The sequence below is a fragment of the Ciconia boyciana genome, chromosome 8 (genome assembly GCF_034638445.1).
Source record: "Ciconia boyciana chromosome 8, ASM3463844v1, whole genome shotgun sequence".
NCBI classification, from domain to species: Eukaryota; Metazoa; Chordata; class Aves; order Ciconiiformes; family Ciconiidae; genus Ciconia; species Ciconia boyciana.
Window position 1 is genome coordinate 2,980,270 of NC_132941.1, and position 18,014 is coordinate 2,998,283.

Sequence of the window (18,014 nt, forward strand, 5' to 3'; positions counted from 1 at the left end):
TACTGTAGGGCAATACAACCTTCTAAAATGACTGACACTGACAAGTCAATGAGATTTGTGTTCCTATATCATGTGAGAGGCCCAGACACTTTCAATGTAATCATAGTAATTAATACAGTACCTGTTGCATGAATAAGTAGTGTTTTGGGAAGGAGATTGCTGAATTCTTAGTATTGTTGGAGCTCTGTGATTTCTGATTCATTTGCCCAGTTTTTGTTTATATCCATTCATTTGTACAAAGGGAGGTAATCCCATTCTAACCATACGTCAAAGTGTTCCAAATCTAGATACCAGTTAGCTCATGTTACAATTTTCAGATAGTTCTGAGGTTATTTCTGCTACAAATGAAAAGGATTAAATTTGTGCAGCAGACAAATAAACACTCTTCAACCTTTTACAAATGATCCTATTTGATTGGTACACCCAATATTTGAAGTAATGATGCTGCTTCATCATAAAATGAAGTGTGAGCATCCCATCATGCTGGCAAAATGCAGCAGTACTAAATTAATATGAGCTCTTATTAGCATTGTGGAATACAAGCAAAAATTAACAGTCCTAGGCAGGAAGGCAACTGAGACATTTTAAAAACATGGTGCTTTCCTCTCTTAAAATTTGCACTATCAAGTTAACCAAATGCCCTTTTCACCTTCTAAACTACCATGAGTTTTAGTAACATTTGTTTCTTTTCCAGAAGGGAATGGTTTATTACGCAGACTGAAATCTCTATGCCTATTTCAGTTATGGAGCCCAAGTTAGAAGCATTTCCAAAATTTTCAGGAAGAGCTGTGGTTGAAGGAAGCCCTTTCCTGGTTTTCGATAATGCCCAAAGTTTCTAAGATTATGGATTTAATTATTTTTCATACTGGAGTTAGATGGGTAGCATATAGAGGGAACGGAAACTTTTCATGTTGCAACAAACACCCTTTCACTTTCTTTCTCTGTCTACTCCTAGCTATGCTGTGACAGTACAGGAATCTTATGCTCATCCTTTTGATCAGATCTATTATACAAGATGTACTGACATACTGAACTGGTTCAAGTGCACTAGACATAGGTAAGAGCTGATCCCCAGATATTTTAGTTTTATTTTGCCTTTTTATCTCCTCATATAACATTTATTTATCCAAATTTTTGTGGTACTCTAATATAGATATGTACGGAAAGATGTATTTTACTACAATAGCCAGAGTGTTTGGCATTCTAGGGCATTGATTGAAGTAGAGGGACCTTGCATGAAATTTGAGTGAGATCAATGGTAGTCAGTCTCTTATGGGCCCATTCAGGAGTACGTATCCTTGCCATTTACCCCGCTATGTGATTGGAAGTTTTTATTACATGACCAAACATGACCAACTATCCTTTCCATGTGATCAGTGCATGTCCAGGTTTATGGTAGGAAGTCCCTGCAGCTCCTAAATCTTGAAGAATCAAGCACTTGAGGGCTAGTGATAGCTATAAATGGATCCATATTTTAAATACTGCACCCAAATCAGTACTGAAAATCAGGTAAAATGAGGATGGGTCCATTTCTAGCACTGAATTAAAGCTGACACTAAACAGTTAATTTTTCCCAGGCTGCAAGATATCGCTGTTATATTCATTCTGATTCCAAGTAGAAAAGTGTCCTAATAAACATCCACTAATATTTGCAATCTTTCAAGAGAGTTTTAGCAAGCTACTTGGTACCTTAACTGTCATGCATTCAGTAGCAAAGAGGTTGCTCAGCACCATCCCAGTCTGCTGTGGGGTTTTACTTTTTGGCTTCTATGTTACAATGTATGGAACTGAACAGAGATGCAGAGCTTTCTGGACTATTGTATACCTTGGAATGCAGCAGAGTAAATTCGATCAGTTTATCTAACATAAGGGACAATAGATTTTGTTCAATTTAGGTGACTTCAAATAAACTAACATGAACAAAGGTGTTTTGAAGTGTTCACTGTTAAATATTCTCTGTTAAATATTCCTTTTCTAATGTGGTATCATTGCTAACACTATGAATAAGTCTAGGAAAGCTACAGAATGCCTACTACCTTTTAATTTCTGTGCACTACAGATTCTGGTGGGGAAAGCATGCTTTAAATACTGAACTGGGACTATAATGTCATTTTGCAAGGCATTAATGCCTTGGAAGGGTTAGCAAGTAGGAAGAAATCACTTGGGGTTAACTTCACATTTTGTGTATCGAGAGCAGTTTCCATTGTGATAATTTCTTGTGTAGCATGCTGACACAGTGGTCTCCGTAGAAGATTCTGTTCATTCCATTGATGATAGCTGACCTTGCTGATATGCAGAAATGAATTGTTTATTCTTGAAGAAACTCCTTGCCCTTGCTTTAGGACTGGGGAAATGTTTTAAGATAGCAGTCCTAGGAAGGGCTATGGTGATTGACTGTCATGAGTACTGTGTTTATAATACAAGTTATATTTCAAGTTTCAAAACAAGTATTGATTTTTTTTTATTGTGGCTTTTAATATCAAAAGCTTTCATGCATTTTAAAATAATTATTGAATGCTATCCTTACTATAATTTAACACAAATATAATTCTAACAGGAGGCATTGATTTTCAATATTGTCAAATGGCTTTCTGTCTTGCAATTTAGAATAAGTTATAAAACAGCATATCGAAGAGGACTAAGAACTATGTATCGGCGAAGATCTCAGTGCTGCCCTGGATATTACGAAAGTGGAGACTACTGTATACGTATGTACAGAGCTTTGATTCAGATGTGACAATTAAAAGTAATTTTTGGAGGAGCTGTAGACAAATTAAAGATGTGTTGCAGTAGTAATATTAAGGGCTAATTTTCAGAGCTGCTCAGAACCTTCAGGTCCCACGGATTTCAGTCAGAATTGCAGATACAGAACATTTCAGGTCATTTCAGGTATGTGCATTTCAAGCACCTAAGTAAAATTTTGCTGAAATCATTGGGGAGGGAGTTCATCAAGTTCCTGAGTACTTTCTTGAATCAGACCTTACTTTGGGGAGTAATTTATGCAAGTATGCACTAATGTTAAAGAATTAGGGAAACTGAGAACACTCTTAGGAATGAATTATTACATAGTATAAGTAGCAACATAAAGCTTCTGCCTCTTGACTTTGAAAGTTCTTACTTCAGGTAAGAACAGTTAAAATCTCATTGTGTTTCATATGGTTTCTGTCAATAATTTTGCTCTTTTTAAAGCTTCACAAATGTCAGAAGAACTTTGTCCTAATTGCAGTAGTATAAGTAAATAAAAAGCTCTGGAGTGTGTTAGGTCAGTCTGAGGGGGACGAAAGCGAAATGGATCTTTCAGCAACACCTAAGAGCTTTGTTAATTAAAAATGTCCTGTACATTAACGTCACTGTTTTCAGTATTGCAGGTTCTAAGTATTCTGAGACAGAATGCATTTGCTATACTTGGCTCAAAAGGAGAATGGAGCTGGGGATGTCTTGTCTACATCTTGTTAGAATGGGATTATGACAAGAAAAACACAAGGAGGTTTTGATCAGCATCAGAATCCAAATTTTATTGACAGGTTTAGAATGCCATGGAATAATTTAAATGTGAAAATGATACAATTATCCAGCTAACTTTAAATAACTTGACAGAGTTTCTTTAAAGCTCTTTCCATCTAGTTCTGTTGGTGTTTTTATCTAAGTACCTATATTGTACTTACATTGTAATATATGAGCACCTCAAAAACATGAATGGACCCTAATCTCATTTTAAATGACCTTTATGCCAAACAGTTACTTTAAAGGGGCTTTGGACTGTGAAAAATTACCAGCCCTTTGAGATAAGGCATTAGAATTAGCCGTATTTTACAGAGAGAGGAATAATTTGATCTTTCAAAGTGTGGAGTGCTGTTAGTCAAGTCCTGAAAAACAATGTAACCTATTGTCTTTGCTAAAATCCTTCCTATGTTAAGTACGTACCTACCTTTAAATTTCTCAAGTGTCAATATCACTTCAGCAGTTGTTGCACGTACTTTTATTATCAACTTGAATTTTGTGGCTCAAAATCCTGGCTGGCACAGAACATATTTATTTTCATTTTTCTCTCTGCAATCTATTGATTTTTTTTTTTATTTTTTTAATTGCCATACTGGTTGCAACAACAGGAGATCTCTGCAGACTTTCTGATTCTTTGAGGATATGAACATTTATTTTAAAGTGCTTTTTTGTTAGTATTAATACTCAAGAGTTCTACTGCTGCCAGGCAAATTTTGTCTGTATATTATGGAGAAAGAACAGCATACACCGTATACCAAAGTTTTGCTAATGCAGAACAGACAGCAGGTATCTGGTCAGACCAGGAGTTTCACATTTGACACAGTGCAGATAATACTTACATTCTCTCTGTTGTTTACATGTGCAAGAGTCAGGTTCTTATATTTCATTATCTGCATGGTCATAAATGCAAAGTGCGTGCTTCAGGGACATTTTCTATCTACCCTCCTCCCTGGGAGATCTGAGCAGCAAGTGCAGCTGAGAGAGAAATGATGTAAAGGAAGAAGTTCTCTATCATGATTGATTCTAGATACTTGGGCTTATTGTTTTGATACCACAAGTAGCCACATAGCAAAAAAACCCAAAACCAACCAACCAAACAAAAAAATCCACAAAACCCCCAAACCCCAAAAAACCTCATCGAAACTCTCTGACCCTGCAACCAAGAGTTTGAAGGCACCATATTTAGCTAATGTGATCCTTTTCACGTCATCCCCTCTGTTTCTAACACATCAAGCCCTGGTCCCATTAGTTTTGTTTTGTTCTGTTTTTCCACAATACGTTCCTGTGCCAACAAGCAAATTCACCCATTCATCATTCTTTGCAGGCAGCAGTGAATTCCATTTTCATTCCTGGTGGCACCTCCTTGCTTTTGCCTCTTTCCTTACCTTCTCTTTCCCATTTTTTTCCTTTCCTTAAACTGATATTTTCTGCTGTTTCCTAACAAGGTAGTCTGGTACTCCTGTCCCACATTCCTCTAGACATGTTCAGTGCCTGCTCTTTTAATGACAGCTGCTACAAGAGAGAGGTCAGGAGACACCATCAAAATCATTCCACTTGCCTATGCTGTCATAGGGCGGCATGGTTCGGAGATGAGCGTGCTTCTGCTAAGCCCCACTGATATGAAGGGAAAGAAGCTCCAGCCCTGCAGAGAAGGTTCTCCCCACTCAGCCAGTCCTTCAAAATATATTCCATTAGCAATCATGGAAGCCACTACAACATGGGGAGGGGAGAATACATCCCGCAGTGAGTCTGATGATCAAAAGAAAGTTTGATTAAAAAACAGTGTGTAGATTAAAGGCTAATTGGTTCTTCTTTCATTAATAGCAGTCTTTTTTTCTTGCAAAAGTTAAATAGCTTTGTAATTAACAGTGACATGTTTAGACTAGAGAAGGCTGAGTTTAAATCTCTGTTAATGACTGTTTCTTGGATTTTAAAGCAGGAGTGAAGGCTTTCAGCTACTGTTTTGATCTTTTGCCTTCTCATTTACTATTTTTTAAAGGAATGTCAGATATGTTTTTATCTTTGTCCTCTTGTTGGGACTTACTAAATGGATTAGGTCTAATAAAATCTACCCTCCGTTCTAAATAATCAGGTTGACCCAGAGCTTCTTGCTCTGCCACTCTTTCTCTGGTGTCTTTTTTGCCTTTTTGAGATCTATAATGCTACTGCTCCATAAAGTGTGGAATTCAGGCACAAGGTCAAATAATTTAAATTGTTGACTGGTAAGTTATACATCTGGCCAGCCTATTAGTACTTACACTAAACAGTTTTGGAGTATGAAATTGTCTTTGTGCCTATAAAGGGCTGGGAATATTTTTGGGTTGTAATGGTATTCAAAAAATACCACCTGAAAAATGCTGCCAATGCACATCTGCATTTTTTTCCATTGATGTCTTAGAAATGGTTGCTACCATTCTGGTAGTTTTACAAAACACTTCCCCTTCTCTGAATGTTCTTATACATGACATAGCTTTTCACTGAGCTGTCCCTGAAAACAAACAGCATAGTCTGGGTAGTAAATCAGAGCAACTATGATTTACTGTACTTTGTATGCTAAGGTAAGCTTTTGGCAGAGCAAATGCATAAACTGCAGAAAATGTTTTTTTAAACAACCACAGGGTTCAACTGCCCTTCAAGGTTTTCGTAAGGATGTTTTAAAATTATATTGCTTAGATTAGTATCTGTGGTAGATAAAGCATCTCTGAATACTTCGCTGCTCAAAAAAAAAAGAAGAAGAAAAGGAATATTACATAGCTCTTTTGTGATTTTTACCTTTTGAGTAGATGGTAATTGAATACTTTCCTTTAAGAATATGTCAGGTGGAAAGATCCTCTATGTACTAAATGGATACATTTTTGTCTGAGAGACCAATGCTTTGTTCAGTCTGTCCATTTTAATCTTATTCTTGCACTACAGATTTATATAAGAGAGACGTTTCTTCTAGGTAACAAAGGGTCAGAGACCCAAGCATCAGAGAAAAGGAAGATGGGACTACAAGCAGCATCTACTTCTATCTGACTTTTTGGCAGAAAAAAACAACCATGAAACACAAAGTTGGGAATTCACCTTTTCTTCATAGATTGAGATATTTTAGCTTTTAACAGTTTTATTTTTCACTCTCATACCTTACACTCTTTTTCTAATGTATAAATCTATGCAATGTGACAGGATGTAATAATGACAGGATTAGTGATTTAACAATCTTATTTGCTGCCATTTATCTGTCATTCAAACCTGCCAAAATTCAGTAGAGTTATAGATTGACCATTTCATGGTTCTTTCCTTTCTTGGCCAAGATATTATTGATCTCAGACTGTTTCTCAACATTCAGCTTTCCATGTTACAATTGCCACAACCATCATCAGGGCTCCTTGACATTGACAAATCTTTTCATAGAGAAATTTTTGGTCTCACTGGTTGAATCTCAATTTGTCACCTAGAGTGGTAGTTCACTCAGGCTGGAGTGGGGGACATTATTATATTTGCACGTAGTTATTTAGAAGTAGCCATCTTTTCAGCTAGCCTATGTCAGACACCTTTAATGAATTTCAAAAACAAATGAGGAATGTTCTTCTAATAGCTGACTTGGTGAAATTATGCAAATTTGGGACCTGATTCTTTTCAGCATTTTAAATAATGTCTCATAAATTCTGTAATTCCAATAGACACGCCAACTTCATAGTATGATGTATGCTTTTACATTGTAGCAATATGAACATTCATACCTCAGGATTGCACTCAAATTTACAAGGCTGCATGTCTAGCGTAGTTTTTGTAATCTTTGAAAAGGCTGCCTTATTGGAGCCATATGGCTAGATTGTTAAACATCTGTACCATAGGAGTAACAATTCCAAAGCTTCCTGCCATCTGGATGAATTACAATACTTGCAATTCAATGCATATGTTACAACAACACACCGACACCACAGTGGAGTCTGCTTATGATGAAAAGAAAAATAATAGCTTATGTGATCAGTGCAAAAGTTGTACACTCTTAGAAAATGTTGAATCAGCAGCTTAAACTTCCTGAATATTCATAATGTTTGTTCATATGTCAGATTTGTTGATTATTTTCACTTTACAAGGCAGTAGCTCATTAACATTTTAGAAGAAATGTTGTGTCCCCCCCCTCTCACCTCAATTTTAAATTCCTCATGGTGAGCATTCCTGTAACTTGAAAATATATTGTTTGAAAACTGCTGGACTTGGGAAATATATTTTTCTTATCTTTATACACACACATTAAAGCTGGTGCTAGTGCTTTCTGTAAGAGCCTTACTGTTACATTATTCAAGTACGGCATTCTGTACATCAATAATGCAACATAAATTAAGGGAAATGATATAGCACTACATAGATACTTTGTATCAGGGGACATTCTTTTTCTCTTTCTGCTTGGGGATGTATGAGTGCGAGAAAATGGTGTGGAAGGCCATTCTGCATATAGGGTTATTAATTGTAGAGTTAAAATGACAGTAGGAGACACTTTGAAATTTGTCCTTTCATGTGCGTTTGAGATGACTCCATATGTCTCTTTCCAGTGAAGAATATGGGGAAAATATTTTGGGTCCTGTGTTCTCATCTGAGGGGAAACTTGCACAGGAATTAAGAAATTCTGCTTCTAGGAGTAGCAGTAGCAGTCACAGTCGTAGTAGCAGCAGCAACATTCTTACCGCTGTGTGGTGACTGGGAGGAATCCCTCTTTCCTATTGAATGAGCAGGTGGGTTGATAGGAAAGCAACAGAAGGAGCATGCAACAGAAGTGGTTATCTGCATTCAACTTCGGCTACCATACTGCAGAGTGTAACCTAGGAGCCATATACCAATGCCTAATATACCATTTTACAGAACACAGTGGAGCAGGCCACAGCTCTGCAAACAGTAGAGGCCTTTGCTTATTCATTCTGAGCATCTTGGGAGGCAGGTGTATGTGGATAGGAAGAGGGAGACCAGCCTTATAAGTAGGTCAGTTCATTTTGTGGCATAGATGAAGACACTGGGTTACTATTTAGCCTAAAGATAATGGAGAGACCTCTTTGATGGGAAGGTGAAAAAATCAATTCTCATCTCCCATCCATCATTTTATATTTGCAGTCAGCTTCTGGATGCTGATGGATTTGCAAAGACGCTGGTGGGGAGTAGTAATGAAATAAGGGAAGGACTTCTGGAAGAAATGCAGTAGAAGGAGGAGAAACAAAATATTCATACAAAGGAAGGAAAATAGCATGAAGTCAGAAAGGAGGGTATGCTGAAGCTATATAATGTCTCAAGGGGCTTTATAAATATCAGAGGAAAAATTATGCAGGCATTATAGTTAGAAAAAGATTTAGACTGTTGCTAGTGTAGCAGTAAAAAAGCTTTTCTGGCTGCTTTAGGCAATCTTGGTTGGATCAGTTTAAAAGAATACTGGGAATGTAGACACAGAAGGAGGCAGTGGATCCAGAGCTACTCATAGTATGGCCTGGATGCCTGGAAGCTTCAGCAGGGTCAGAAAAAAGGCACAAGAACCATAGATGTGAGTTCATTGTTGAATTCAAAGAAAGAGCCATGCAAAGTTTAGTGCATTAATTTGCCCACTTTTAGCAAAGACAGGTTGGTCCCCACCTGCTGTAAATCAGCACAGATCCACCACGTTTGAATGGACATCTTCAGTTACTTCATCCTCACTTCCACATCTTCTTTAATGTCTCGATTCCCTTTCAAAATCCCCTTCCTCCTTCTCCTGCTTTAACACACTTCAGTGTTGTTAATGCTAGTTTGCACTGATCTAGAATGGCGTGGAGGACACCGGTGCTAATCCACAATAGCTTTATGGCTCAATCCTTCCTATGTTGCTGGTATCCATTCACTTGCATAGACTTATAAAAACAAGATCCTGTCCATCCCATATATGAGTGAACTGTTTTTGAGGACGTATACGTACAGGACATTTGCCATTTATTGAATTATGAAGGCACAGAACTCCAGGAGATTTTTCCCTCCAAAAGAGTTTGAAATGCATTTGTAGTCCAGATGTGTGGTGAGCTGGGTTAACTTATTGAAATCAATAGGGTCAGAAAGTAGATGGATGTGTGAAATGAAACACATGTTTAAAATTGAAGTTGTTTTCTTGACTTGTTTTCTTTACATCCTTCTCCCATTTAATAGATTTATTTCCCTTGTGCTCTGAAGATGTTTTAAAGCCTAGTAGAAAAGGAAGGAGAGAGAGAGAGAGGAAAAGAAGTTACCTAAATCTAGATGGCCTTTAAAAAGAGCTTCTGATGTACATACAAAATCTGAGGTAGCATCTTCTTCCCCTTTTCTATTGTAGTTTCCTCTGGCTGTGACCTTCCCCTGACTAGTTCCAGAGTCTTTGTCACACATTAACTCTAGATGTCTGGGAAGCCATCAGTCAGATGTGGGGGACCGTTCTAAGGCAGATTCCTTGTTGACTGAAAAAGAGCTACTGCGACCCATGCCAGGTGTAAGTGCCAGTTGCCCCTCTTCCTCATTTCTATAAGATTGAAACTGTAAATTAAAATTAATCAATGTCACTACGAGAATGTCTGAAGTGCATACAATAGAATAATAGCATAGCACAGTGTTGTGGGTTAACCCCAGCTCGCTCACTGACCCACACAGCCGCTCTTGCTCACTACCCCTGGTGCTCCCAGGGGTAGATTGATACCAGCCAGTTACTGAGCAAAAGATGGCTAATCTCCCGAAAGCCCCTCCTCTCCCTTTTTATTGCTGAGCGTGACATTACAATGCATGGAATATGTCTTTGGTTAGTTTGGGTCGTTTGCCTGGTTGTGTCCCCTCCCAACTTCTTGTGCACCCCCAATCTATTCACTGGGGCAGGGGGGGCAGCAGCGTGAGAAACAGAGAAAGCCTTGATGCTGTGCAAGCACTTTTCAGCAATCACTAAAATATTAGCATTATCAGTGTTGTTTCGGTCACAAATCTGAAACACAGCACCATCCAAGCTGCTATGAAGAAAATTAACTCCATCCCAGCCAGACTCAGTACATACAGCCATACTGTAGTTAATAAAACGTACTCATCAATATGATCCTCATGAAATCTCCTTATGGTTTTTTTATGGTCTTTCCACCTCTTAGTTTCAGCAGTGACAGGGGACTACTTTGAAAGCTGGTGTGAACCACTCTTTTCAAATATTTTTCACTCACTTCAGAACCTTGGAAAGGACGAGCCAGTGTTGGCAGTTGTCTAGGCTGGCTGAGGGTTTGTGAGCCTTGCTCTTGCCGCCCTCTGGTCTCTCAGCCATTTATAGCAACAGCCCTGGCTGCCCTAAATGTGTCAACCTGTGCAGGCAGGAGGAGGCAGTTGGCTACCTGGGTGCATTTACTTACAGTTCAGCTATTCCCCATCTCCTCTATCACAGGAATGAGACTGGCTGGAAGCACTTGGCAGATTGAATTTGGCCCAAGAGCTGCATGTTAGGCTGAAGTATACTGCTTTCAGTGTCTTCCTGTGCATAATGTACATTTATTTTATATGAACTTTTGGAACGTGTGTCTGTAATTATTACATCCTTTTAGCAGTCCCTCTTAAAACTACCGATGGCATTCACACTAGGAATACCACAGGAGCCTGCCATATGAAATACCATACCAAACTAGTTGTGTTTATTGATGTTGGTTTCTCAAATGCTCAGTAATACCTGGGAGTGGGTTTACTGGGTAGGAATTTAAAGAGGTTGTAGTTCCCTTTGTTCCCAATTAGCTTTGTCTTACGTGGCATGTATTCTGTGTCTCATGGTAGGTTAAAGATATATTATTCCATGGATTTCCAATTGCTTTTGCAACTGCATCCGTTTCTGATGAATATGTGATAGCCTATAAAAATAGGCCAGCTACTCTGTAGCTTAACAGATAGTATTCTGTTGTGAAACAAGTCTTCAAAATTTGTGGAAAGCGATCACATATGTTAAAATAAAAAGTACTTACAACTCTGAAGCGTAAATCATTTAGACCAAAGTGTAAAAATGTTAAGATGCCAAATTGTGCAGAAGATCACTGTGGGACTTTAGAAAAGAAGTAACTTCTTCCTATTGAAACCATACTTCTGCATCAGGAGCCTGGCTTTCAAAGGTGTTGAATGCTACAGTTTCCATCAGCTTGGCTGAGAACTGTGGATATACACCATTTCTAAGTAGTGTTAACACCTCAACAATAATAAATGTCAGCTGTTGCTGTTGGAGTAACAACTGATCTGCAGGTTGAGTTGTGCTTTCATATGGATGTACTAATTCTTTCTGTAGCTTTATATAGCAAAGCACCTTCCTGAGACATTTGCATGAGTTACTTTAGCGAAGTGGGTGATAGTGAAGCAAAACGGCATGAATTCTTCATGGGGCAAAAAACCCCCAAAACCCCAAGGGCAAGATGGCTAGTAGGAGTGAACTAAAGGTGCCCAAAGTGCACATAGATGGCAATTTTAGGTTTGCAATAGAGTCGGTTGGCAAATCAGTGTTCATTTTTGGTTCCCTAATTGTTCTTGGTGAAAGAAGAAGATGATGTCAGCTGATAGCTTGAAAAGCATCTGTTAACACTTCATACTCTAGTACAGTGTATGAGTATTAATCAGATATCAAAAAGGCTAATCAGAGACAGGGCTCTTCTAACCAGCCATGGATACTTCCTCTAGAACCAGATATTCTTTTTTTACACAGACATTCTCTTTGTCTTTCTGTTACAGGATTATAGCATCCCACTTCATATTTGTGTATTGTTGCACATGCTTTTCACTTTAATAAAGGTTTTTTAAGGCTCCCCAGGGAAATTTTTCATGAAACGTGAGTCCATGTGTTCAGATCACAAAGTATTTTTGAATAATTTATCTTAAGCTCAGTATTTCTAAAATAGGTATTCACTTTTGCAAACCTCACTTTCTCTGATGCAGGAAGTCAGGAGATATTTTCAATCTATTTAATCCCAAAGCTTTCCTTCTTTTTATCAAGATTTTTCCTTTCTGAATACTATGATTTACTTTTATTACTGTAATGCCCAGAAATCCATGTGCAAAACCACTAAAAGATAGCCTTACTTGAAAAAGCTTACAACTTAAATACGTAAATTGAGTCAAATAAGGAGTTTTTTTCTCATTAAAAGTAAGAGACGGTGTATGAGACACGTTATAAGCGTACTTGTAAAGAAATTAAACCTGGTATTCAGTATAGCAAGCAATAAAAGGAGGCTTTCAGTTACAGCAGTGTAGTGCATATACGAGCTCTGCTGAAGCAAGTCAGTGGTACATACCTTAGAATCTGATATCACTACATCTGCATTCACAGGTGTCATGTTTTAGAGAAATCTACAGTTTAAATAGAATCCCTTTTACAAACACCATTAAAGGCATCCAAAATGATATTTTTTTTCACCAAATACAATGTAATAGTTTTGTTTATGCAAATGCTATTTAACATTTACCTTATAGTAAAGGGTATCTTCAATAGCTTCTGACAGTGTAGGCATCTTCAATAGCTTCTGACAGTGTAGGTAAAAGGTTTTATTTCCATATCCCATCTTCTATTTTCAGGCAACAGTGTGAATCACAGGAATTGGAAAGTACATTTTACCATGTCTTATTAGTAGAAAGTTTTTCTAGACACTTAGACATTACTAAGAAATTGGACTTGATCCTAAATCAGCTGACCTCCCACAATCTGGAGTTGCTTACAGACGTTGTCTAGTGGCTTGAGATGAGAATCAGCCCCCATAATTACACAATAATTTGTTCCCTGGGGTCTTTTTTTGCAGTTCTTTTCAGTAAGTTGCTCTGAAATACATTGCTATGGTTCCTTTTGAAATGTGAGAAAAGTGAAAAGTGCCTGCATTTAAATATTGCATTCCCAGTAATGTTAGTGTAGCTTATACATTAACATGATCTTCAAACAGACTATACTTCTATCCTTGATTTCATCAGGGTGACCTTTATTTGCAGTGTGTGGCTTGATCTGAAATGATATCTGAAATGCGTTGGCCCTCTAGGGCCCATGCCATTAGCCCGGCCTCAATGACAGGTTTGCCTTTAGAAATTTGTCCATATTCATCCCATTTTGGTGAGAAACAAAGAAAGGATTTTTGTTAGATTGGCTTGATGAAATTTGGAATAAGAATGAAGAAGGATTTTGTTTGAAAAATCAGTAATTTATTCGATGTGCTACAGAACTAAAATTTATCTCGGAGAATCGGTGTAATTTATTTTTATTAGGTGTTGCATTGCTCAGCAAAGGTAGCCAGAAGTATCATGCAGTCCAGATGTCTTGATCCATCTACTTTTGATCTTTTAGGAACAACGTTTTTGATGCACCCATCCTCACTCCTACACACAGCACATACTCTCTGCCTATGAAAATCAATCAGCAGTGGAGCTGGGTCATTTACTGACAGAAAATAGAATTTTCTTGGCATGAGACCCACAATTCAGGGCAAGTCAGTAATCAGAGAACTACGGACCTGTAGCAATGCTACCAGATCCAAAAAGAAATATTTCACAGGAACAGTAATATGATGGAATTTGTACACAAATTCACTTTATGCCCTGAGTGGGTAACCTGTAGCAAAATATGCAAGTGCTGTAATTTTGAGGTGATTTCCAGAGAACAAGGCAAGATGGCTTGGTTATTTTACTAGGCTGTTTAGGCCAAAGTCCTGCTCATGTGTCTCTCACTGTCTGCTGTAGCACCTCTGAGAGTCTTGCCCTTGTTATAAATGGTTTTTTGTTGATAATAGCTCATTTTCTTTGACATTATCCTATATGCTTCCTCTGTCACTGCTTAAATCAAACAGCTACTCAGCCAGTGTTGGAACCCGTAAATTCTTGGTCTATTTGAGTGATACAGTCATAGTAAGAAAGCAGAGATAGCTGTGATATGAGGCAAGGCAGTAGTAATATACTAGCAAAATTTCTATAGTGAGGTTCACTCGGCTAGAAATACCATCCCACAACCGATGAGTTTCACAGAATCACAGAATCGCACAGGTTGGAAAAGACCTTTAAGATCATCGAGTCCAACCGTAAACCTAACACTACCAAGACCACCACTAAACCATGTCCCTAAGCACCTCATCCAAACGTCTTTTAAATACTTCCAGGGATGGCGACTCAACCGCTTCCCTGGGCAGCCTGTTCCAATGCTTGATAACCCTTTCAGTGAAGTAAAATTTCCTAATATCCAATCTAAACCTTCCCTGGCACAACTTGAGGCCATTTCCTCTGGTCCTATCACTTGTTACTTGGGAGAAGAGACCGACCCCACCTCTCTACACCCTCCTTTCAGGCAGTTGTAGAGAGGGATAAGGTCTCCCCTCAGCTTCCTTTTCTCCAGGCTAAACAACCCCAGGTCCCTCAGCCGCTCCCCATCACCCTTGTGCTCCAGACCCTTCCCCAGCTTCGTTGCCCTTCTCTGGACACGCTCCAGCCCCTCAATGCCTCTCTTGTAGTGAGGGACCCAAAACTGAACACAGTATTCGAGGTGCGGCCTCACCAGTGCCAAGTACAGGGGCATGATCACTTCCCTAGTCCTGCTGGCCACGCTATTTTTGATACAAGCCAGGATGCCATTGGCTTTCTTGGCCACCTGGGCACACTGCTGGCTCATATTCAGCTGGCTGTCAACCAGCACTCCCAGGTCCTTTTCTGCCAGGCAGCTTTCCAGCCACTCTTCCCCAAGCCTGTAGCGTTGCATGGGGTTGTTGTGGCCCAAGTGCAGGACCTTGCACTTGGCCTTGTTGAACCCCATACAATTGACCTCGGCCCATTGATCCAGCCTGTCCAGATCCCTCTGTAGAGCCTTCCTCCCCTCAAGCAGATCAACACTCCCGCACAACTTGGTGTCATCTGCAAACTTACTGAGGGTGCACTCGATCCCTTTGTCCAGATAATTTATAAAGATATTAAACAGGAGTGGCCCCAACACAGAGCCCTGGGGAACACCGCTTGTGACCGGCCGCCAACTGGAGTAAACTCCATTCCCCACCACTCTTTGGGCCCAGCCATCCAGACAGTTCTTTACCCAGCGAAGAGTACACCCGTCCAAGCCATGAGCAGCCAGTTTCTCCAGGAGAATGCTGTGGGAAACCGTGTCAAAGGCTTTACCGAAGTCTAGATAGACAACATCCACAGCCTTCCCCTCATCCACTAGGCGGGTCACCTTGTCGTAGAAGGAGATCAGGTTGGTCAAGCAGGATCTGCCTTTCCTAAACCCATGCTGGCTGGGCTTGATCCCTTGGTTATCCTCTGCATGCCGTGTGATGGCCATGTGTTTCATACAGTTCTGCCATGTGTGATACAAGTACTTACCTGTTTCTCTGTAATTTAGTTATCATCTTCCTCAGCTGTAGGGCACTGTATGTTCCTCCAGTCTTTTTATGATGGAAATGTTTGTTTATTTCTGACTTACCACTTCTAACTAATTTCTAACTTTGTACTTCGCAACTGGCAGCTCACTTTCCATTCCAGCACAACTCCTCCAAGCGCCCAGACTGCAGACAAGATACCCATACCTATGAGTGGAGAACAGTCATTCCTTCAGCAGTCTGTTGAGTGTAGTTTGATATTACCTGCCATCACAGGTAGTTTGGTAAAGCAGGTTATGCTTGCTCTTCTTCTGGTAGGTTTGGCTGCTTCTCCATATGTTGGCAGGAAAGCTGAAAGGACCAGGGATCTTAGTTAGGTATGAGCTTCTCCTCAATAGAAGCCTGCCAAGAATTTCATTCCCTCAGGCAATAAAAAAAACTCCCCTAAGGTTAAGAACAGAATGGTTGGGGAATCCTTCCACTGGTTTTAGCACAGGAGAATTGCTTCTTTCCTCTTCCATCCTCAAAAAAACTGGACCCTCCTGCTGGCAAATACTATTTGACTGCATTTAGTTTTGGTGGAGTGAGGTCTGCTAGATGATATACAGAGAGAATGAAAGACAATGCGTAAGAGGAGATGTTAATATTTCTACATTACTTAGAATAAGATAGTAGTGCTCTTTCTAACGGTGCAATATAAAGCACAATTTGCAGACAAATTGTCATTAAGTTTGCTGGTTGGATGAATCAAGTTCCAGTAGAAAATTAACTAGTGAAAATGTATTTTCTACAAATTGCTGGAAAGAGTTGGTCAATTTACCAAAATGGAAGGAGTAGACAGAGGGCACAGGAGGGGAAAAGCTTTCCTGGGTCATAGATTCTGATCTGCTGATTCAGGATCTCTCTTAACCTCATTAGCAGTTTGAACTAGTGATAATGATTGTTTTGAACCCTGCAGTGAGGCAATGGGAAATCGTTTACCAGAAAAAGTTAAATGCTGAAAATTATCCCACAGAATGATATTGTATTAGAACATTGATCAGCAGAATTGATCTCAGCGTAAGTCTTTCCTCTCAACGTAGTAGAAAGCAATGATTATTTCTAGTTGAAGCAATGGCAGAAAATGCATAAAATCAGTTGCAGGCCTTAAACTATCAACAATTATCAATATTTAGTTGATCTCCAAAGAGTTCTCTATGGGCTCAGATTCACTTTCTGTGATGGCAGTGAGAAAGACTGAGCCTTAGAAATGGTAAGTGATTTGGGAGTGTAACTCACCTTAGAGTGGTCAGGATTTCACCTGAAGGTGGAATTTCTCTCTTCACCCCACAGAGCAAGCCCATGTGCTTGTATCTGCTGATCCCTGTGGAGCACTGGGGGTGAGCAAGAGACATCCCTGTGTGGACTGTCATCTCTGACCTTGGTCTGAGGTCTTCCCTTTATGTGTGATGTTAGTCACGAATCTGTTGAAATCAGTCATTAGACATATGCTTTGTCTTCATTGCAGAATTGGCCTAGGTTCTTAAACTTAACTCCCTCATGCCTTTGCACGCATTCCTCTTGCCAGAGCTTGGCTGTGACTTTATCTACAGACTAACGGATTAGTGTTGCTTTTACCCAAACTCGTAACCTGTCCACTTTGCAGGGCAGATGCACTTCAGTGCTCAGAGTCCAGCAATGCCTTCCCACAATTCCCTTTTTGTGCTTTGAAGTACTGCAAAGCTCTTCTGTTATTCGCACAGCCAAAGATACAAAGCGGTTCAGCTTACTGACCCCAGTTCTGCTCTTCTGACATTTGCTGCTACAAGGAGGCTGCTTTTCAGCTCTCATTCAGACATTATTAAATGGTAAGTACTATCTGCCATTCCCTCTCTCTACCAGAGCAGATGAAGCCAATGGGGCATCAAAATGACACAAAGAGTCTGTTAAATGTGTGACTCCTATCGACCTCTCCTTTTGCAGGGCTCTAACCTTCTCCTCTATTACTGTCGCAGTGACTATTTTATGGTCACTGATGCGATGCCATTCCTGTCTCAGGGATGTGCTGCTCCAGCTCAGCTTTTCCTCAGAACCAACCAGACTGCAATTCCAAGAAGTGTTCTGCCAGTCTTGCTTTTCTCAGGGCAGGTAGAAAAAGTGGCAGTCTCTTCTCTGCCTTGTCCTTCCCCTGGCACAGTTTACTTCCCTAACCACTCCCTTGAGTAAGGCCTA

The 18,014-nt window shown here is 39.6% G+C and overlaps 1 protein-coding gene across 10 annotated transcripts in view; it reads left to right on the forward strand.

Annotated features, from left to right (window-relative positions):
* MEGF11 (multiple EGF like domains 11) overlaps window positions 1–18,014 on the forward strand; it is a 293,113-nt gene that overhangs the window by 76,778 nt on the left and 198,321 nt on the right. For all 10 annotated transcript variants that reach the window (XR_012043914.1, XR_012043915.1, XM_072871110.1 and 7 more), the window contains 2 exons: window positions 956–1,057; window positions 2,608–2,708. Coding sequence is in view for 8 of the 10 variants with exons in the window: in XM_072871110.1 (XP_072727211.1) it covers window positions 956–1,057; window positions 2,608–2,708 (203 nt within the window). In the remaining 2 variants the exon portion in view is untranslated. The remainder of the gene's footprint in view (window positions 1–955; window positions 1,058–2,607; window positions 2,709–18,014) is intronic.